Here is a 23,148-nt window from a genome sequence, read left to right on the forward strand (position 1 = left end):
TCCTGACCTTTCCATGAAGCCACTCTTCTCTTAAGCCACTAGCACATCCTTCCTTTGGAGCTCGAATCAACATCTGAAAGAATGTTATTCGTTTATTCGTTTATCATCACCACCTCAATGGAATTTAACTTCATAAAGGAATGGCCTTTGTCTGTCTTGTTCACTGCTGTTAACTCCAACCCCTTCGAACCTGCCAACCTCAGAACCAAGGACTCAAAATATATACTGAGTGAATACCACTGTGTTCATTTCTGTGACTACAACCACAAACTTCCAGCAATTGTGCTTTTTGTTTGTTTGTAAAGGATAGGGCACTCAACACAAAGGAAGTTAAAGCAGGAACCCAAAAAAGTGTCTTTTATCAAGTGTGCTCAGTCTCCTGTGGTCACAATAAGTCAGGTCGTGCCAGGTCCACACAGAAACTTAATCTCAAATTCATCCTCTCCCTCTTTTTTTAACCGTACAGGATTATTCTTGGCTTTTACTTCCCTAACCGCTTTCCCACACAGCCGCCCCCTAGAGCAGCAACCCACTGCCCTGCGCAAGCGCCGCTGGCGGCGCCACAGCGCCCGGGGGTGCACAGTGCGCATGTGCACCCAGAAGCAGCGAGGCGGGAAGTGTTGCGCAGGCGCATTTGGCTGACTCGCTAGTTGGGGCGCTCTTGGAGGCGGGGGCCCCTCTGGGCAGTCACAGAGGCCGTATTCCTTTAAACCGTGAGTTTCGGACGGTTTGTTCATGGCGTGGGATTATGAGGGATTAGAAGTGAATTCTGGATCGTGGCTTTGGTCTTGTCGCCAGGCGGCCCCCACCCCCCCCTTCCGAGCCCGCTGACCTGCGGCGGGAAAGTCGCGCGCCTGCGCACTGAGCATTGTCTGAGTGAGGGCGGAAGGTCCTCCCAGGTGAGCTCGCGGCCCGCGCTCCCAGAAGGATCCCATTCATTCCACCTCATCCTCTTCTAGCCCCTCGTGGCCAGGGGCGTATCAGTTCTCTACCAACTCGCTGGGGACCTCGGACGAACCTCCTGCCGCTCCCTAGCAGCAATCAAACGATTTCCTCCATCAGTGCTACTCAGGTCAAACCGCTTTCCCCGCTGAGGCCTGCCACCCCCGAACCCCCAAACACACACACCTGCGCGAGCAGAGCGGCCCGGACGCGCTGTGTCAGCCGTCCCCCCACCACGCCTCCCTTCCAGGGCCGCCGGGGCGCGGAAGTCTCCCCTTCAAGCCCCGGCCGCTGTTTCCGTAAGGTAGAAGAGAGGTACATGGAATCCTTAGAAAAGGCCCACTGTCTTCCTGGGGATGTGGACGTGTGATGCGTTTTGCCCTTGGGGGTATGATGTTTTAGTGCTTGGTTCAGTGAGTGATTGAAACCTTTCATCTCCAGGATCCTGAATTTCTCGGCGGCTTTGCTCCCCACCTGTGAACATGACCCCTTAGCTGGCCCTTCGCATCCCAATTTTGTGATAGAGGCTTCTTTGGAGATTCAGATGGATGAACCAATGGCTTTTACTCCCCTGTGTGAACGGCTTCAGGCGGATGGCTCGTTAAAAAAATATGAGCAGAATTATAAACTACCAGGTATGTATTTAATTCTAAAAATGCACGGTTTCAAATTCTGTATTTGCAGTTATTTGAAACAAGAAAACTTTCTGAATCTCAAAGGTGAGTTATATGCTTATAGAGAAACATTTTACAAATCAGTAAAGCTTAGTGAGTTCTAGATTTAAGATTGGATTGCGTTTTATTTTATTTTAAAGGATACCAATCTATCTTTTTTTAAGATTTAAGATTTTTTTTAAAGATTTTTTTAAGATTATTTATGCATACAAGAGCTGGGGTACAGGCCAGAGGTGTAGGGGATGAGAGTATTCACCAGAGACAGAGTGGGGAACAGACAGACTGACTGAAATACACTGCTGAGGGGAGCAGCGGGCCAGTCAGGAGAGTTCCACTGCACCATGTGGGTATCTCCCTGGCTGGGATCAAACTTGTGCTGCTGTGGCTGCAGATAGCTTCATAGGTTGTGTCTTAACCCCTTGTGCCACCAGGGAGGCCCCCAGATTGCATGGTCCAACCATGTCATTTTATCGATGACAGTGCGAAGGTCTGTATATTAGCAGTTGTCCAAAGAACAAAGTTTGTTGATAGCTAGACTAGAATTTCTCTTCTCCTTGACTTATGACTCCTTTCTCTTCATCATATTGCAATAAGCTTGGATTGAGAAGTCGATGAGGGATTTTCATTTAGGTATTCAAAAGTAGAATTCACTAAGAAAAATAAATGAAATGTTCTTAGCAATAATAAAACACAAGGTCTGGGAGTACATCATGAACTCCATCCTGAAAAAAATATGATGGGACATGCTTCTGCTTTCTAACTAAAACTGAACTCATCTTTTGTGTCATATGAGTATTTTTCCTGATGTCCCTATTTTTGGTCAGTATTATGTCATTTACCTATGCTTATAACTTTGGAGTTGCCTTTGATTTATGCTTTATATTTGCTCCCCATGTCCAGTTACTAACTTTATCTTACTACTTTTTTTTTTTTAAAGAATGATTTATTTTATGCATATGAGAGCTGGGGTACAGGCCAGAGGTGTGGGAGTTTCACCAGAGACAGTGGGGAACAGAACAAGCAGATTGACTGAAATACATTGCTGAGGGGAGCAGCAGGTGAGACAGGAGAGGTCTGCTGCGCCATGTGGGTATCTCCCTGGCCAGGGATTGAACTCATGCTGCAGAGGCTATGGACAGCTTCATAGGTTGTGACTTAACCCTTTGTGCCGCCAGGGAAGCCCATATCTTACTACCCTTTTTTTTTTTTTTTTTTTTTTTTTTTTAAGATTTACTCATTTATGCACACAAGAACTAGGGTACAGGCCAGAGGTGCAGAGGGTGAGAGGATTCACCAGAGACAGAGTGGGGAACAGAACAGATTGACTGAAATACACTGCTGAGGGGAGCAGCAGGCGAGTCAGAAGAGGTCTACTGTACCATGTGGGCAGCTCCCCAGTCAGGGATCGAACTCATGCAGCAATGGCTGGTGACAGCTTCACAGGTTGCGTCTTAACCCCTTGCACCACCAGGGAGGCCATCTTACTGCTTTTTATGTATGGCATTGCCTCTTCTTCCATTCCTACCACATGAATTTATTCTCTTACACTTTACTCCTGAATTACAATGAAGTTTCTTACTGAAACTGTCTGCTCCCAATTCTTTTCTATCCTCCAGTTCATCTTGTGCTACTGGAATAACCTTAACATGCCACTTTCATCCAATTTCGTAAATGCTGCCCCTCTTCCCTTCAATTTTTTTGTAATTGCCTGCTTTTCACAGTTCAATTTTCCTTTATTAGTCCTTGGACATAATACAGTAACCCAGTCCTTGCATTCTTGTATTGTTTTAGCTCTCTGTATCTTGTCTCTTCAGATACATCATAAGCTCTCTGAAGGCAGTATCTCCTTTACATGTAATGTACATTTGGCTGAGTGTATGAACGAACGAATCTGGCTTTGTTTTTGATTTATATTGAAATGAAAGCTACTGTTCTAATACTCTTATGAAAAAAATACTGGGAAATAAAGAGTGAATTTTATTCCAGATTTCACCAATCTCTCTGAGTGCCCATGATAGTAATAATTCGTTCATCCAGCAAACATGCTAGGCTAGGCACTGTTTTAACTCAGAGCTCAGTATACAGTGAATTATACAAACAAACAACATATATTGGTGTAACTAATAGTCTAGTGGGAGGAAAACAGTGATCAAATGAACAGACAGGAAACTTGATACTGGCTAAGTACCCCAAAGATACTCAGGTAAAGCAAGTAATGGGAAGAGTAATTCTTGAAATAAAATGTCAAAGACTGGACAGTTGAGCCAATCATTTGAAACCATAAGGTAAGAGTATTTGAAGCAAATAGAAAATAAAATTCTTCCTCCACCTGTTATCTCCCTGCTTAAAAGTTTTATGATTTTGGGCCTCCCCGGTGGCGCAGTGGTTGAGCACTGGGTTGCGAAGCTGCCCGCAGCCTCTGTGGCGCCGGTTCAATCCCCGGCTGCTCCCCGGCCACCGGAGGAGGGTCCCACATGGCGCGCAGACCTCTCCTGCCGCCCGCTGCTCCCCTCAGCAGTGTACTTCTGTCCTTCTGCCTGCTCTGCTCCCCACTCTGGCTCTGGTGAATTCTCTCACCCTCCTGTGCTTCTGACTGTACCCAGTGCATGTATAAACAAAAACAAACAAATAAATAAATAAAACATGCCTCTATAAAAAAAAAAAGTTTTATGATTTTTACTTTGCTTTACTTCTCTGCCTTTTCCTTCCTTGGTCACATTGAATTTCATTATTTCCTCCCTTTACCCTCTCTCCTTTTCTGTGTCTTTGCATACATAGTTTCTTCTTCCTGAAATCACTTTTTTTCCACAGCTGAATATTCCAAAACACAGCTTAATTATCACCTGAAGTTTTCAGCACCTTCAGAAGTATTCATTGCCTATCCCTACTGCCTTCTACTTTATAATATGTGCATTCCTGTATTATTAATAAGGATTTTGTATGAAGAGTAAACTTTAACATTTGTCTTTTCTTCCAGATTAGAGAATAGGGATTTCACCAATTTTGTTCTTTTGTTTTGTTTTGTTTAAAAAAATGCTAAGCGGGGCCTCCCTGGTAGCGCCGGTGGTTGAGCGCAGCGCTGTGAAGCTGTCTGCAGCCTCTGCAGCACCGGTTCGATTCCTGGCCCGCCAGGGAGAGTCCCACATGGCGCAGCAGACCTCTCCTATCTCGCCCACTGCTCCTCTCAGCAGTATATTTCAGTCAATCTGCCTGTTCTATTCCTCACTCTGACTCTGGTGAATCCTCTTACCTCCTGCACATCTGGCCTGTAACCCGGTTCTTGTATAGATAAATGAATCTTTAAAAAAAAAAAGCTACGCATTTTTAAAAATATTGTTAAAGAATGAGTATAAGTAATAGCTCTGTGAAATTGGGCAAATTGTTTAACCTTCCTGAATAAGGCTTCCTTATCTGAAAAATCAGGATGCAGTTTCTGTTGTCAGTGTCACTGTGCTGTTGTGAAATTTAAAAGATAATACATGTGAAAGTGCTTTGAAAATGTCTTAAAAACTATTAATACTATACAAAGTAGTACAACCTTAGGTAGCTCATGCTTGGCCTAGATATTATAATACAATCTGATGACTCTTAAGAATATGGTTTTTTGTTGTATATAATAGTTTATTGATTTTTGTAGTATTGCCTCTCCTTATTTTAACCATCTTTGTTTTCTTAAAGAGCTTTTATTTGTTTAAAAGCAGCAGTTTATTTGCTGACAAAGACGATTCTATTCATAATTGGGGCAACTTTTTATAAATACATCATTTCTAAAAGCTTTACTAGGTCTTTTCTCTGAGCGTATAATGTGAATATTCAATACATAAAACTTTTCCAGGCCTGTAAGATTTTGTGTCTTCAGGGGAAGAAAATAGTTTTCAAGATTGCATTGTGTCCTTGTCATGCCATCTAGTGATCACAGCACAAATTGTTGATTTATTTTTTTTAATTTAGCTTTGTTTTGTGGTATTCTGTGCTATGTTAATGTATCTATTAGCATGTATTTCTAAACTATAGAAATCTGGTGTGTATGATTCTTGACTTGCAGTTTTGTTAGTTTGAGGTGTCTGTGAGTTACACCCACATGATAGATTTTATTATAGCGATTTTTTATTTTTAATCCAATTACTCATGTTTTAGAATTTGTTTCATTGAGGTTTTAACTTAAACTATAAAATATACTCATTAATTTTAACTGTGATTCTTATTTCCTTGATAGGCATTAAAAAAGATATTGAGAAGCTTTATGAAGCTGTACCACAGCTTGGCAATGTGTTTAAGATTAAAGATAAAATTGGAGAAGGTAATTTGGGGATATGTTTTATTATCTTTATTAATTTTTTCTTCTCTTTTTCCCATGTAACCTTGACTTTCATTATTTCTTACTGAAAAATATACTTTTTAAAAAACATTAAGGCGCAATTTTATTACTAATAGATGATGAGATGATTTGGGACTATAATCCCAAATAGTAAATATAAGAAGCAAATCTTTACATCTTTTTACTGATTTTAAAAAAAAGTTGAAAAATAAATTGTCTTACAGGTACTTTCAGCTCTGTATATTTGGCCACAGCACAGTTACAAGTAGGACTTGAAGAGAAAATTGCTCTAAAACACTTAATTCCAACAAGTCATCCTATAAGAATTGCAGCTGAACTTCAGTGTCTAACAGTGGCTGGGTAGGCAATTTAAAGATATTCCGATTGAACTGACTGTATATAATTTTTGAACTTTTTTATTAGATGGAGGGATGATGAGATTTTCCATGAATTAAACATCTTTAGTTAGGTGTTTCCAGTTTGCTAGCACTTTCTGGAATGATTGGTTAAATTTATATTAATGTTTAGAGTGGATTTTCCTTGGGGCTCAGCTTGAATTCCTATTCTTTTACTAGATCTTTTTCTATTCTTCCTGCCATGTCATAAACTTTGACTTCGGTCATCCAGCTAGTTTTTTTATAATATGCAAAACTCATATTTTACATCTCCCTAGCTTTTGATAGCCTCATCTTATATTCTATGTGAACAACAGAATAATCCGGCATGTCTTTTTCATCAGTGTCTGCTAGATCATTCCTATTAACATACAGACATTATTTAGAATCCCTTATCCTCCCTGTACTGCCATCCTCCTAGCTGCTCCATTATTTCTTTGTTACCTATCACACCCACACTTCTCAGAAATTATCTATACATACTGTTTTCACTTCCACACCCGCTTTCACTATACACACAGTATGACTGCTCTCAACACAAGCTGAAACTACTTTAGGGAGAGTCAGCCATGACTTCCATTTTGCCAGTTCCTCTTTCCGTTCATATGTTGCCTTTTGACTTCTGTACTGCCACTTACTCCTTGTTTTCTTCCTGCCTTATTTGGCCTTTCGTATTCAGTATCCTTTGTCAGCTCTCTTCTGTCTGACCTCTAAATGTTGTTGCTCCTCATTGTTTGCTCTTGAGTTTCCCTTCTCTGTTCCTTTCCCTGGATAGTATAATGTATTTTCACATGACTTTAAATAGATAGTAAACTCTCTAACTGCATTTTTTTTTTCTTTTTTAGAATTAAATTATTTTTATCAAAGTAATCTTGGTTTACAATACTCTGTTTTAGGAGTACTTTTCACACCAGTACAATGATAACAAATGTATGTTATCACACCATGCCACCAGTAATACTCCAGTATAGTTTATTGGGCCCCACCCTTCCCTTCCCGTAACCTCAGTTCTGCAGTCTGATTTCAAGTGTTTGTTTTTGGTTTAGTTTTGCTTGTTCCTTTGTTTTGTTTCTTTATATGACGCACATGAGTAAAATCATCCAGTATTTGTCTTTCTCCTCCTTACTTACTTCACTTAACATAATCCCTTCTCATTCCATACATGCTTTCAAAAATAAAAGATTTCATAATTTTTTATAGCTGAGTAGTATTCCATTGTGTAAATATACAATATCTTCTTAATCCACTTATCTGTTGTTGGACACTGGTTTTTCCATAGCTTGACTATTGTAAATAGTGTTGCAACTAACCTAGGAGTACATATATCCCTTTGAATTAGTATTTTCATATTCTTGGCTAGATAGTAAGAAGAATGTTGTGACAGGAATGTGATGAGGGACACAGTAGTCATGGAGCAGGTTTGCAAGGCAAGACTATGCTACTGAGCAGAAGTTCTTATGCCTTTTATTGAAGCACACAGGCTAGTAAAAGCTGATCATGTGAAAATGGTATGAGGAATAAAGTCCAGGGGTGGGAATGGAATGGGGGACAAAGTTTTACGAGGAACAGAGAAGGGGACATCGTGACCATGCGTCAAGAGACATTTGCGTCAGCAAAGTATTATCACAGGCAGAGTTATCCCAAGACCACCATGAAGATAGTCACATAATCAGGTCAGCAGTGGCCTAGGCATCCCCAGGCCTGCCTCATGATACGGGCTATACTCCATAGGTAGTCAAGGAATGCTCTGGTATGATTTGTAAATAGCAAATAGGTCACAGTTGCCTGTGAGTGACCAGTTAGTAGCCAGCTCATAGGAACCCACAGGAGAATTGCTGGATCATGTGGTAGATAAATTTTGAGAAATCTCCACAGGGGCCAGGATAGTCTACATTCCCACCAACAGTATATGAGTGTTCATTTTTCTTACTGTCTTACCAATACCTATTGTTTCTGGTCTTTTTGGTATGTGGCCTCATAACTCTTAACTGCAAATTTGTATTTGTCCACCTGACCATTTGATATTTCCGTTTGTGTACCTAATAACCATCTTAGACTTAACATGCCAAAAATCTAAATTTTGCATCTCTTCACCTGCCAAAAGAGAGAACAGAAATCCTTTTGCAACAACTTATTTTCATCTGCTCATCTCAGCAAATGACACCACGAGTAGATACTCAGTAGCTAAGACCAGAAACCTAGTAATCATCCTCAATATCTATTTCTCTCCTAAACCATATCCAAAGGCTGGACATTTTGCCTCCAAAATATATCAAGAAATCCACCTTTGTTTTTATCTTCCAATCACGACTTCAGTCAAAGCCTAGATAACTTACTACAGTAGCCTGCTCTGACCCATCTTTCCATACCCGCCCCTCCATCCCCATGGTCACACAATAGCCAGAATAGCCTTTAAAATATAAAGATATGTAAGTGTATAATATGAATGGGATACTGTTTGATCCAGCACTTATAATCTTTATATGGTTTCCAAAATACATTTACTTTGAAAAAAAATGCAACCTTATCCCCTGCTGGTCTCCCCATTTCCTCTGCTGTGCTCCCATTTCTTTCATTCCTTGGATTTGTCTCAACTCACTCACCTCAGGGCCACTACCTGTACTGTTTCCCCATATGCTGACTTCACACCTTTCTGATCTGAGCAGAAGTGGCACCATTTTCTGTAAAGTAAATTAGACTCACCTATTTATCATTGTTGATAAAGTCAATCTCTTTCAAAACCCTTGTAATCTGTTTTTATCCGTATTGTCCACTAGATAATAAACTCCATGTGGGCAGAAATCAAGTTATTATTTTTCTTTATTGGCAAATCACAATGCTGATTAAATATTTACTAAATGAATGAACAAGCCTATTTCTTTGTTTTACCCTGTTACCCTGTTTCACCTTGTTTATTACAAAAAGGGTAAACTGGCCTCTTAGGGCATAATTACTAAAGTGCTAGTACCCTGAATAAGAGCATCCTTCCCCCACACTTTTAAATACCTCCTTCTGCCACTTTTCCTTTCCCTGCACTTCTTTGAAGTACATGCTAAAAAAGCCTTTATCTCATTTTGCTTTCCTTTCTAGCTCCATGCTGGATTTTCTTCTTTTCCTTGTCTGATATTTCAGATAAAATATCTCTATATTCTGCTTGCACTGTGTCTTATTTTCTTTCTATCTTATTTTGCATTGTCTGTTCCGTTTATATTGTCCCTTGAGATACTACTGCCAGTTGATTCTTATTTTCCAAACCAAAAGGCTTCCCTCAGTCCTTACTCTCTTTGACCTCAATGCTAATCACCTCTTCCTTTCAGGCTCCTCACTTGGGTAACATCCTTTCGCTGGCCTTCTATAGCTTCTTCCTTATTTTGCCCTCCAGCTGAACCTTGAGGCTTTTTCAAGGTTCAGAACTCTAATCATTTTCACAACTTTAGCTAATCACTTCTCAACAAGTATTATGGACTTCTCTCATTTCTCACATAAGATTTACTCCCATATCTAGATACCCTTATCAACATGATGGGTTCTTGGTTTTTAATGCTGTTTTTGCTGATTATTCTACATATTTTGTTGGTATCCATATTGTTTTTACTCAGGCTTAAAACCATGGGAGTCAATTTTATCCTGTTTTCCTCATCTTATATAAAGCAGTTGAGTATAGATCTGCAGTAAACTGCCTGGATTCAAATCCTGGCTCATGACTTACTAGGCTAGTGACCTTGGGGAAAGTTCCTTAACCTCTCTGTACCTCTATTTTCTTATCTATAAAACAAGAAATAATAGAAACAGCCCTCATAGGGTTGTTGTGAAGATGAAGTGAATTTATTAATAGATGCATATAGTGAATGCTCACTGTCAGCTATTATTGTTTTCTAGTTATTACATTATCTGATATTAAGTCTTATTAACTCATTCGTATTATTCTCATTTTGTCATTCCCCCAATTAAAAGTATGATTATCAGATGTGTGAATTATTATAGTAACCTCATAATAGGAGCTGCATATTTTTCAAGTCACTTAAATGTGCACACTATCCTATATGATGGTGATTTTGAGTAAATTTTTTTTTTAATATTTATTTTCATTTACTTATGCATACAAGAACTAGGGTACAGGCCAGAGGTGTGGAGGGTGAGAGGATTCACCAGAGACAGAGTGGGGGACAGAACAGGCAGATCTACTGAAATACACTGCTGAGGGGAGCAGCGGGCGAGTCAGGAGAGGTCTGCTGCACCATGTGGGTCTCCTCCCTGGTCGGGATCGAACTCGTGCTGCAGTGGTTGCTGATAGCTTCGTAGGTTGTATCTTAACCCCTTGCACCACTAGGAAGGTCCTTAAGTAAATTTTATAGCATTATTTATGCATTGTTAAGATTGCAGTTTTAAGAAAAACTAAGCATAAAGTTTCAGTTCATTTGACCTTTCCTGTAACGTTGTGCATTTTTCCACTAGGGGGCAAGATAATGTCATGGGAGTTAAATACTGTTTTAGGAAGAATGATCATGTGGTTATTGCAATGCCGTATCTGGAGCATGAGTCCTTTTTGGTAGGTTTTACTGTTCTTGAATTTTTATTAGCTAAATGTTTCAATGAAAATAATTTTATGACCTTATTCACAACTTTATTTTAGGATATTTTGAATTTGCTTTCATTTCAAGAAGTACGGGAATATATGTTTAATCTGTTCAAAGCTTTGAAACGCATTCATCAGTTTGGTATTGTTCACCGTGATGTGAAACCAAGCAATTTTTTATTTAATAGACGCCTGAAAAAGTGAGTATGTCAGGTTACTAGAAAATATTTACATTTGATTGAATTTGTGTTGTGGGTCCATCAGACATAACTGTAGTAGCACAGATTTTTTTTTTTTATTCCAAATTTTCATTTGATCAGGGAAGGGAAATACAGTGAAGGAAAAGGTAAAATTATATTAGTAAAGCTATGTACATCATTAGATGTTCCATGGCCCAGTAGAAATAGCATTTAGCTGAATGAAACTTAGAAAGGGTCTAGTCCTTTTTGACCTTAGCACATTTCTCTTAATCTAGGATTTTTTTTTTCCTAACAAATGAGGGGATTAGACTACATTATAGTCTGAATACTGAAATTCTGCTTGTATGTGTATTTCTTATGCCAATCATATATATAAAGGCCTAAACAGAAAATAAATACTGCATTTATACAATGAATCAGTCATACTGAGTATGGCCAGAAGAATAGAAATTACAACTTCTTTCCTTGCACTTTTATAGTCTTGACCTTTCTCTTTAATTAGATCATGGTTATAGTTTATTTTTCTTTTAAACTTAACGTTTAATTAAAAATGATCTACTGTGATGCCATCTCTGCCAACAACAGAGAACAAAGAATTGTGCTTATATTCTGCGCTTCTTGTCTGCCTTTGTCAACAAAATCCATTGGAAAGGGGAAAAAAGATTTTTGTGCAAGGGTTAGATATATCTTTTTTTAAAAAAATATTTATTCATTCATGCATACAAGAGCTGGGGTACAGTCCCAGAGGTGCTGGGGGTGAAAGGTGGGGAACAGAACAGGCAGATCTACTGACATGCACTGCTGAGGGGAGCAACGGGCAAGTCAGGAGAAGTCTGCTGCACCATGTGGGTAGCTCCCTGGCTGGCTGGGGATTGAACTCATGCTGCAGAGGCTGTGCATAGTTTCTAGGTTGTGTCTTAACACCTGCGCCACCAGGGAGGCCCCGGGTTAGATATATCTTTCCTTAATTTTCAGTCCTAGTTAGCTGTTAAGTCCTTACCGTATCTATAAACCTTATTTTTCTTTTCTCAAGAATGTTTTACGTTTTAATTGAGGAATAATTGATATATATGTATATAAATTCTTAATTGAGTCCTAAAAGAATTGCAGTTTGTGAATAAATACGGTTTGAGCATATTATGATGTTACTAAGCTTTATTAGTTCCAGAAAAGTGAAAATGCTTACTTTTGTTTCTTAGGTATGCTTTAGTAGACTTTGGTTTGGCCCAAGGAACCCATGATACGAAAATAGAGCTACTCAAATTTGTCCAGTCCGAAACTCAGCAGGAAAGTTGTTCACAAAATAAATCCCATGTAATCACAGGAAACAAGATTTCTCTGAGTGGCTCAGGAGCACCTAAAGAGCTGGATCAACAACCTGCCACAAAAACTTCTGTTAAAAGGCCTTATACAAATGCACAAATTCAGAGTAAACAAGGAAAAGATGGAAAGGTTCTCTTTTATTTCTTAAGTACTAACACGGTTTTAGAATTACACTCCTTCACCAACAGAGGGAGATATGATACTGGGATATACTTGCAGTTAAAAAAATTATTTAATATTTATTATGTATTCTGTCAACAAGATTTTTCACTAAGATTTGTAATGGATGGTTTAACTATTTCAAATCTAAAATTTACTTGGTAGGTTTATAATGTCTTTGCCATTACAGTTGTATTATACAACAAAAAGTAGAAATTAACAAATTTCCCTGCATGTTATAAAGTTCAGATTAATTATCTTTTTTTTTTTTTAAAGCACTAGTTGTAGGGGAAAAATTCTGAAGTGTCTATCTCCATTTTAGCTGCACAGTAAATGTAACATCCATGCAGGTGATTTTTGAAATTTTTAAGTTATATATATTTGTGGACTATGATAACATTGTATGGGTGTTTAGAGTTCTGTCTAGACTATTTTTTCCTTTCACAGAAGTGTTTTGGTACCTAAGAATGACTTGGATGCAGCTGTTTTTGTTTCATGTCACTTAACTCTTTCAAAACTATGGCAGAGTACAGCTGGCAGAAAGTGTTACAGATATAATCCTTGTTTTCCCTGTTTTTTGTTGGTATTGTAGGAAGGATCTGTAGGCCTTTCTGTCCAGCGCTCTGTTTTTGGAGAAAGAAATTTCAATATACACAGCTCCATTTCACATGAGAGCCCTGCAGTGAAAGTAAGTAATGTAGCTTAATAGTGCAATCATCAGTCAGTTGTACACTCCAGAGGATTTAGGGAATGACTAGATTAGCATTTGTTATCAGTAAGTCTTTAGAGTTTTGCTTCAGCAGAGGTATTAATGTTTTGAGCATCTAGTCAGTGCTCTTATATTTTCCAGTTTTTTTTCCTCAACCTTTCTGGTAGATTTTTTCATCATTTTTGGTTACCTTATTATTGTTGCTCTTTCTCTAGAGGAATATTTAGAATATTAAAACCTTTTCTCTCTTGGCTATCATGTGAGCTCCCAACAACTAACACATTTCGACACACAGTAAATAGTGTAAAGATATATGTAAAGTTTACAAAATAGCCTTTGATGTTAAATAGTTTTTAAAGTAATTTATGATATTCTGTAATAGATAGCATGAAAAACAAATTGAAACTGAGTTTAGCCAGTGTAATTGTGCAGTTTACAGTTCTGAAATGGAGTTAGACACTAGAGCATCACTCTTTTATACTTTTGTAACATACCAGGAAAAGTTCTAATAAAGTGTAAGTCAGTATTTGCCAAACTAGGACTGATTAGTGAATCTTAATATGTTTGTTCAAGCAGAAGAACCTAAAAAGGCTTAAATATTTTAATAATTTACAATCCAGTGGTTTTAAAAGTTATGCTTCTATTGTTGTGTTTGCCATACTAGCATTTGAAGGCCCCCACTTAAATGTTAATGGAAATAGAAAATGCAACTTTCTTTTACAGCTTATGAAGCAGTCAAAGACTATGGATGTGCTATCTAGAAAGTTAGCTACAAAAAAGAAAGCTGTTTCTACAAAAGCTGTGAATAGTGGTACAGTGAGGAAAACTTCTAGTTCTTGCCCATCTAGTCTGACCTGTGATTGTTATGCAACAGATAAAGTTTGCAGTATTTGCCTTTCAAGGTAATGTATTTTGATGGCTTATAAAATTACCAGCATTGCATTAGTTTTGGAAGACAACTGATAGAGTTGTGTGAGAGGAAGCAGCACAATTTCGGAACTACATATGCACTAGTGCAGAGAAAAATACCGTGAAGAACAAAGACTATTGGCATGTGTTGTTTATTTGACATATATATACTTTTTGGAAAATTTACTTGCTCTTAGAGGCAAATAATTTTGGTTTGGGGTAGCTTAAAATTGGATATTTTGCTTGTGGATAAACTTTTTGTTTTCTTTATTCCTGCTGATGTAGAATAACCAGAACCAAAAAATAGGTGTCCTCTCTCACTCCCACCTGTTACATTTCACCGTGATAATTCCTCCCACCCTTTCAAGAGTTGACTTTGAGTTTTCTCTGATTGACTCAAGTACAAAAGTGACTATATCAGTAATTAATCACTTGAAACAAATGATTTTTATGTCTCTGAATTGCTGTTGTGTTCTGTTTTTCTATTATGGCTCTTACCATCTAACCATCTGCTACCTCTTTTTTTTTTTTTTTTTTTCAAATAATAAATTTTATTTTTATATTCCCCCATACAATTGCAAACGCCCCATTCTGACCCCAATCCTTCCCCTCCCGCCCCCCACCCCCCAAAAAGTGTCTCTGGTTCATAGTTTTTTGTTGATTTTGATTTTCACTTTCTTATATTCATTTTTATACCCGGAACTATGAACTGGGGGATGGGGGAGAGGACTGTCTTTATTCTGAATTATAATTTGCATTGTAATAACTTGTGTAGATTTTATTGTGACTTAAATTGATAAATATTTTTGTTCTTAAATAATTAAGCTTTAATATAACTAGAAAAATCTTATTTGTTATCATAAGGCGACAACAGGTTGCTCCTCGGGCAGGGACACCAGGATTCAGAGCACCTGAGGTCTTAACAAAGTGCCCCAACCAAACTACAGGTAATTTGCACTAGAAATACAGACCCAAATAAAATTAATTACCCAGGCATAGTTTATTTTATGATCTCTGTCTATTTATAACCAATATTTGAGCTCTGCTGCTTTTAATAAAATTATATACATGATTTTAGCAATGTGACAGTCCCATTTTTGAGCTAATGCTATTTTTGAAAGAATCTAATCCTAGTGTGGCTGTTTTCCTTTCACATTTTTTTTTCTATTCATTGCATTTTGCTTATCTGTTTGCAAGATGTTGGGGGAAAATTGTATCTAGTATTTTTGCTAACTTAAGACTGGCAACATTTTATCTGTTTGCTTAGTACCTCAGAAGTCAGAAGATTGAAAAAAAATTGAAAACAATATAATGGCATTGCATTTTTGAGAAGGAAAATTCTCTAATCTAAAAAAGTTGTCATCAACCCAGGTTCCAGGAAGCATCTATTGAATAGATGAATCTTGCAATTCACTTGGATTACAGACTTTAAAGAAATGCATTCATTCATCAAGTGTTCTGTATTTGCTAAAAATATAAAAGATTAATAGAACTATCTGTTTACATTATAGTCAGACACATGCTTAAATAATTATAAAATAACCTGTTGAATATGGTGATAAAACTGTATACAAGATATTTGAAGGATTTCTAACTGCCCTTACCTGAAGGGATTTTGGAGTAAGTTACATGGAGGAGATATGGACAAGAAAACAAAAATGCACAAAGCGTTGGTCCTAGTAGGAATCAGGAACCCTTTGAAATCTCCTTTAAATATAACTAACTTTTATGTTGTTGGCACATAAATTGTTTGTTAGTCTTGATTAAACCTGTGTTTCTCTTTTTAGAATAATGTCTTAAATATAATCTCTGAAAACAGAGTATAAATCGGGATTGAGGTTTTTCTTTGAGGCAGGAGTAGAGGAACTCATGAAATAGCATACAGGAAGCTATAAAAAGTTTAGTGTTTCTATAATGTAAAATGGAAGTTAAGAAATGCTAAGAAGTAAACCTGAAAAGATGTAGGTACAGTCAGATCACACTTGATAAACAATTTGGACTTCATTCTGTAGATGCTGGAAAGTTATTTAAGGGGAGAAGATAGTATGGTATGCAAGACATATGTGCAAGAAAGATAGAATTTGGAGAGTGGTATCCTGAAGGGGTACAGAGAGATGATGAAAACTTAACTGAGGGCACTAGTAATAGGAATGATAGAGGAAGAATTAGAAAGGCTCTGCCTTGTGATAATTGGGTGTAGGAAGGTAATGTAAAAAGGCATCCAGGATGTTTATCACATTCATCACTTGGGAAAGTTGAATGGGTACCAGTAATCAAGATGGGGAATAAAGAAGAAATAACATAATTGATTTGAGATATTTGTGAAACATCCAGATAGAAATGTCTTACAAAATAAAAGTAAGCACGTGGAAATCTGAACTAGAAATAAGTTGAGTGTCATCGTTATATATAAATGGTAGTTATGAAGTGAATGGACTAATCAGGGAGAGTTGAGAGGGAAGAGGCTTGGGGAAAATGTTGAAGAAGCAGCCAGAGGTACAAAGTGAACTAAGAAAGTCAGATGATGCAGTTGCCAAGAGATAACTTCTTGATATTGGGAGGTCAGCAATTAGGAGAAAAGATGATCCTAGGAGAAAAAAATGTGGGTTTTTTTGGAGGGTGGGGAGGACACATTGTTTTTTGTTTGGGGGTGGTTTTTTTTTGTTGTTGTTGTTTTTGTTTTTTTTTTGTTTTTTTTTTTTTTAGGTAACATTAGATCACAACACTGCATAAGTTCCAGGAGGACATTTTCCCATCTCCACAACTGCATATATCTCACCACACCCACCTCTAAATATTGGAGTTTCTTCTCCCCATTCCTACCAGTGGGTCCCCTCTGGTTACCACCTTTCTATTGTCAGGGGGTTTTTTTGTTTTGTCTTAATGAATTTCTTAACATGCAAGTTAATTGGTCTTAACCTTAAGTGCCAAAATTCTGAAGATTAATTTTTGTATAAAAAAGTAAGGGTTAGCACCTTGCCAAGGAAGGGTTTCTGATGTTCAATACTTCTCACTAAAGTGAAAACCTTTCACTAAGATGTATAGTTCTTGAAAAGCATGCAGATTTTTTCCAATGTTGCTATTTTTCAATTTCTTTTGATCTTATAAAATGTGCATTTACTTAGTGTTTTGCAATAATGAAATATCTTTTTAAACTTATCAACATGTTGCTCAAGAAAGCAAACAATGTGTTTTGTATTAAGGATGTTAAACCAAGGATTCTCAATCCTGGAATTGTATTTAAAGTCCCTGAGGAACTTTAAAAAAGATACCGATGCCTGAACCCTACTCCAGAATAATTAAATCAGAATCGCTGAGGCATTCGGCCTATGCATCAGAATTTCTTTTAAGGCTCTCAAGATGATTCAGATGCACAGTGAAGGCTAAGGATTACTGATGCAGATGACAGAATCAGAGTATTTTTAAAGTTTGTTTTCTGTTACAGCAATTGACATGTGGTCTGCAGGTGTCATATTCCTTTCTTTGCTCAGTGGACGATATCCATTTTATAAAGCAAGTGATGATTTAACTGCTTTGGCTCAAATTATGACAATTCGTGGATCCAAGGAAACTATCCAGGCTGCTAAAACTTTTGGTAAGTAATTTTTTTATGTTATAGAACAAAAGAAACATGCCTCTGGCTATCACTTGCAAAGCATTTAATAAATTATCAGTATTACAAAATTCTCTTCAAATAAACATTCTGTGTTCATAACGTTCTCTAATCTTAGGTAGAGAATTTCTCAATCACTTGAAAATAAATAGCATTGTTAAGAAAATAGTCTGTCATCAGTTCTGTTCGGTTAATCATTTAATCTTATCAAGTACAAACTATTATATTTCTCCACTATTTATAATTTTAAAAGAATAAGGAATAAAATCTTAATTCTTTGTATTTGTGGCTTGATTTTATCATACAAATATCATTAATAATGTTTTAGTTTATTGTATATTTATTAAGCATCAGTTACTCTTAGGCCTGTCTTAATTTATCTTAGTCTGTACACACAGCATATATTCTGTTGTACAGAAATGAGAGCATGTGGATTTCTATGTTCCTTAGGGTTAAAGTAGCAGAGAAGAGAGATGAACGAAACACCTGTACTGATTGAACATTATTGTAAACATGTATTAGATGTAGGAAATCATCTCCTTAGCTACACAAGTTCTTGTACTTCAACACTTGTGTACTTTATGGGACATCCAAAAATTATCTCAGCCTTGCTCTGATCAACAACTTAAATGTCCACTTTGTATTTATTCTTCATGTACACTGTAGTTAATGCCTTGCAGAGAATGGTGTGATTGAGTCAGTGTGCTGTCATACCATATGGTACACCCCTTTGGGGATAAAGTTTCAGTCCGCCTGTCACAAGAGTAGGTGGGCTGCTTTATGCCCGGCCCCTGGATCAGTGCTACAAGATAATTATCTGACTGTTGTCTCACCCCAGCAGGTTAGGATAATAAAATTCAGAATAATAGGATATGGAGAGAGTCCAGACTTGTTAGTTTGAAAAACAACTGATAATAACCAAGAACTGCTTCTAGCTAGGAACCACAGTGAAAATGATTGTCCTGTGCTTAGTTAGGTACCAGTGCTGTAGTTTCATCCATCAGAAACAAAAACTTAGTGGTGGCTGTGAAGAAAGCTTCCTAATGGAGGCTAACCAGGAGATGTTTCTGCAACAAAGCCAATCCATAACTGGTACCTTTCTTGTACCTAGTATAAGAGAATTTTATCTGCGGGTAATAGGATAGAATAATAGATACAGACAAGGGTAAAGTAACCAGGAGTAGAAAGCAAAACTTACACTTTAGAAATTGTATTCTTACTTTAGCATGCTTATTCTCTACTGGTTGAAAAAACTTAGCTCTGCTATTCAATAACTTCATAAGAAGTTTATGGACATAATGGTTATCAGACAACACTACAACATTTTGTTGAAGAGCTTAAATCTCTACCACCTGTAGTCAAAATCATACTGAAAACCAACGTGGAAGTACAACATCTGACAAAAACGCTCCAGAGCAAGTGTCAGGCTAGCCGGCAAGGACCTTTAGAGATTTATTATTATAATGGTTGTTCTCATGATTAAAAAATAATGCTTTGCAGCACCTGTTGCATGTTTTTTTAGTATGACTTCTGTGGTTATTTCAGTCAAAATTTACTATAACTTTGCGCTGAATATAAATGAAGCTGTGGAAGTCCCCAACATCCCTTAATAAGTCACTGCTTTTTGCTCCCCCCACTTTATGAATCGGTCTTCAGTGTAGTACAATACACACTTTAGTATGTGGTTCTCCAGTTCATACTCAGCATAAATATACTTGCAAAGGACAGTTTGACTTGCAAGTTTCTCACAAAGAGTTTTCTGATATATTCAAATAGTATAAAATATGTTATTTTTTTTCTTTTTTAGGCAAATCAATATTGTGTAGCAAAGAAGTCCCAGCACAAGACTTGAGAAAACTCTGTGAGAAGCTCAGGGGTATAGATTTTAACACTTCCAAATTAGTCAGCAGTTTACAGAAGCCTGCGTCTCATGACCCGGCTTTTTTAGGGAAATCTGCCCAGAATGACCCCATACAAACACTTCAAGCACAGCACTCGGGGAATTCACTGTATAAAGGGGGCAGCAATGACTCTGGGGGTCGGTCTGATGAGTGTGCTACCAGTTTAGAAGGCTGGGATGAGGTGCCTGATGAAGCTTATGACCTGCTTGACAAACTTCTAGATCTCAATCCAGCTTCAAGAATAACAGCAGCAGAAGCTTTATTGCATCCCTTTTTTAAAGACATGAGCTTGTGATTATCAAGTCTTCATTTAATGTTTGCTGTTGTATATTGTGAGGTGGGTTGAAAAAGAGTTCTTTGTGTAATAGTCATAAGTTATTGATTAGAGACCAGGACAAGATGAATAATTTATTTTTAAATTGAAGTATTTGCTCTCAAGGCAGATTCTGAAATACAGATTAAGATTGCTTAAGGGGCCTGGGGTCATTCTTTGGACTAACAATGGGTCTTTCGGTTAGAGATACCCGAGCATATTCAAATTTTTAGTTTTCCCTAATATTTCACTGTCATATGCAGATAAAGGAGCAGTGTTATCCTAGTACATAGGGATTCTAGATGCAAGTCAGTAAATTAATGGATATTTCAGGGATTAAAATATACCGTGCAGTGTCTAAACTAGGTCAGAAGACTTAGTTTATTGGTTTCTTAAAGCTGTGATCTGTGTCCTTTTAAAAAACCTAACCTGATTCTGGTGTTCTGTCCATTCTGTAGGTAAAGAAAATAATTTCCTCTCTTGCAGATGTATATGTTGTATCTTTCATGAACACTAAACAAGTACTGAGAAAATGTTTGTCATGTCTGGTGGGGGTGGGGAATATCACATAAAATTACACCTTTCCATTTTTAGAGTATTTTTTGAAAGCATTTTTTGCGTGAATTGCCATGGTTTCTTAATGATTTCTCTCACTTTTTCTGCCTTCTTAACCCCCACGTAATACAATCTCCTTGGAATTAATATGGTGCTTTCAAAACATTTCTGGGTGCTTAGTTAAATGTTGCTTATGTTTACAGTTAGAATCTTAAAATAATGCTACACTGGTTGAAAAAAAGGGACACTTCAGGGCCAAGGTGAAGATTAATAGTCCAGAATGCTTTTCTTTTTCAGCTGTATGCTTTTTCACACCATCTTAGGTAGAATTAGGTAGCTGCTGAAAGGAAATTGACAAGCAGAATTGAATCTATTGCACATTTTTCCTTTACGTGACGCCATCAAGAGCTATATAACCTATTGGACTAAGTTGGCTCTACTCAAGGAAGAATGAAGATTGGGGTCTTGGGTGGATTGGTAAGAGATAGTGAAGTAAGCAAAGTAGAAAAGGACCTAAGATAGAAGTTTATGTATTACTGTATGCCAGAATGATGTATAGCAACGACAGCTATCCAACTTCTTGTGAGAAGTCAGTCTGGAAGTGAGGAATGGATCTGCTGAGAAGTTTCCTATTTTGTAGTCATAGAGTATAGAAACAGCGTAAGGATATAATATTCATTTTGTTATTTGACCATGAAGTCAGTTTGTCTACCTAATCTATTGCTAAATATAATGTGTGTGTGTATGTATCTACACCATTACCTTTGATCTGTCTTCTCATACTATAATTTTTTAAAAACCTAAATGTTCTTGAATTTGTATGTTTAATAAAGTTATCCTTTTATTTTTTTATGTACACTATTCATTTGTAAAAATGATAAAAAAAATTAACCACTGAGTGTGTTTTCCTTCTGAGATTGAAATGTATGTTCTCTTTTCAGCACACAGTAGGTAGTGAATTAACAAATATTGACCTGGCTCAAGTAGTATATGAAAGATAGAAGTAGATTTGTCCATAGAGAAGGTGCTAACCTGATTACATTTATAGGATATTTGTCACAAATAATAAAGCAAACCATAATGAAATCTTTACTCAGCCAAAAATAATTTTTCAGCATGACTCACAAGTTAACATATTCTCAGAGAACTGATAGGGGAAAAAATTATCACAAGAGCAGAGAAGGGGTTCTCTAAGGATATTTAATATTCAGGACTTTTTTCAATTTTCCATTAATGTTACTTAGAATAGAACTTGGTTGATATACAAGGGGAGGTAGAAGGAGTTAGTATTTTAAAAGGTATCTGATGTTGCAATTTAGGTGTCAGGAAATTTCAAACCCACTAGAAAATGGTATATCGATTTTGGCAAATAAAAATTATGAAGGAATTTCCATACACATATTCAGGTTTTTCAGCCTTCTGAACATCACTTTATTATGTCAGCTCCCTAAAAGCTTCTAAGTTAGGCAAAACAGTCATTTCTAGGGAAGAAGGTAATTTCCTATTATTATGGAAGTTCCCGGAATATTTGACTATTTTTCATTGTCAACTTTATAAAATTGTTGCTGACACTCGAAACTGTTAAGGATGTTTTCATTTAATAAACTAGACATTTACAACTATAAGTACAACAAGCTACAAGTATTGGTTTTTGAAACAGACTGCAGTTCCCTAGCATTTTTAATGAAACTTTTCCTTATAAGGGGATGATTATGGTTGCCTTAATGACCTAAATAAAAATGTGGCTCAAGAATGATTATTCCAAAGAATTAAACTTAAGTTTATTTTAAAATCTGAACGAAAGTCATCAAGCAATGTTAATCTCATGTTTCTGGCATCAACATTTTTAGAAACAAAAGGGTGTTACAGATGTTAGTATATTGATTGCATAAAATCTTGAAACCCACAAAACATTTAGGCTTATGTCTTAGTAATTTCTACTGTTTGTGTAATTTCAGTACTATGCATCACCAAAAAGTTATTTATTTTAAACCATGGCCAAATTTGGCGGGTAATGCCAGTGTCAGCAGATGTATTGTTTCCGCCTGCAATTGTGCATGCTGTCTGTCTGGTCTTTAAAGAACACTATCTAACACTAGGCAGAAATGTCAACACGGTTCAAATTTTTTCCTGTGTTCTTAGAACTGATGTTTCCTAATGTTGTCAAATTGTGTTGGAACTGCCTGTCTTGAAAGGTGGATATTTTCACCCATGTACTAGATAAGTAATCAGAATTAGTTAATGCTCTGTCAAATTACAGCAAGATTTCCAACAAAGTAACTACAAAGGTCAGTGCTTTAGAATTTAGTAAATAATGGCATTTTAAATACCTAAGTGAGAAGGCATAAACCTTAGGAAAACCATTGTAAACTGGATGAGAAAATTATAAAAATGAAGTTCAGGAAAGCAATTGCAAAATAGTTTTGAGCTTAATTTGTCTGACCTAATTTTTTTCTCAATAGAAGAAAGTGATTTAAAAGAATAAAATTGCCCTTGACCTTTGTTTTCAGTGCTTTAAATAATTAACCAAATTTAAGATGATATAGTAAATTCAAAAGGAT

General features: G+C 36.9%; 1 protein-coding gene across 1 annotated transcript; it reads left to right on the forward strand.

The window, feature by feature from the left end:
* The first annotated feature begins 735 nt into the window (after positions 1–735).
* Positions 736–23,043, forward strand: CDC7 (cell division cycle 7). The gene is made up of 13 exons (XM_054691554.1): positions 736–762; positions 960–1,072; positions 1,384–1,577; positions 5,833–5,916; positions 6,159–6,294; positions 10,785–10,878; positions 10,963–11,105; positions 12,305–12,557; positions 13,180–13,275; positions 14,020–14,198; positions 15,070–15,152; positions 17,651–17,800; positions 19,626–23,043. Exons 1-13 carry the CDS (start codon positions 736–738, stop codon positions 20,012–20,014), a joined length of 1,941 nt encoding a protein of 646 aa, XP_054547529.1. The 3' UTR covers positions 20,015–23,043.
* Positions 23,044–23,148: the final 105 nt, after the last annotated feature.

This window comes from Talpa occidentalis, unplaced genomic scaffold (genome assembly GCF_014898055.3).
Source record: "Talpa occidentalis isolate TD23 unplaced genomic scaffold, MPIMG_talOcc4v2.1 talOcc4.9, whole genome shotgun sequence".
In the NCBI taxonomy this organism is placed as follows: domain Eukaryota; kingdom Metazoa; phylum Chordata; class Mammalia; order Eulipotyphla; family Talpidae; genus Talpa; species Talpa occidentalis.

Coding starts and splice junctions, on each gene's coding strand:
- CDC7 (XM_054691554.1), top strand. CDS start 736: ATGGCGTGGGATTATGAGGGATTAGAA. Junction 14,199..15,069: donor TGCAGTATTTGCCTTTCAAG/GTAATGTATTTT, acceptor TGTTATCATAAG/GCGACAACAGGTTGCTCCTC. Junction 15,153..17,650: donor GTGCCCCAACCAAACTACAG/GTAATTTGCACT, acceptor TTTCTGTTACAG/CAATTGACATGTGGTCTGCA.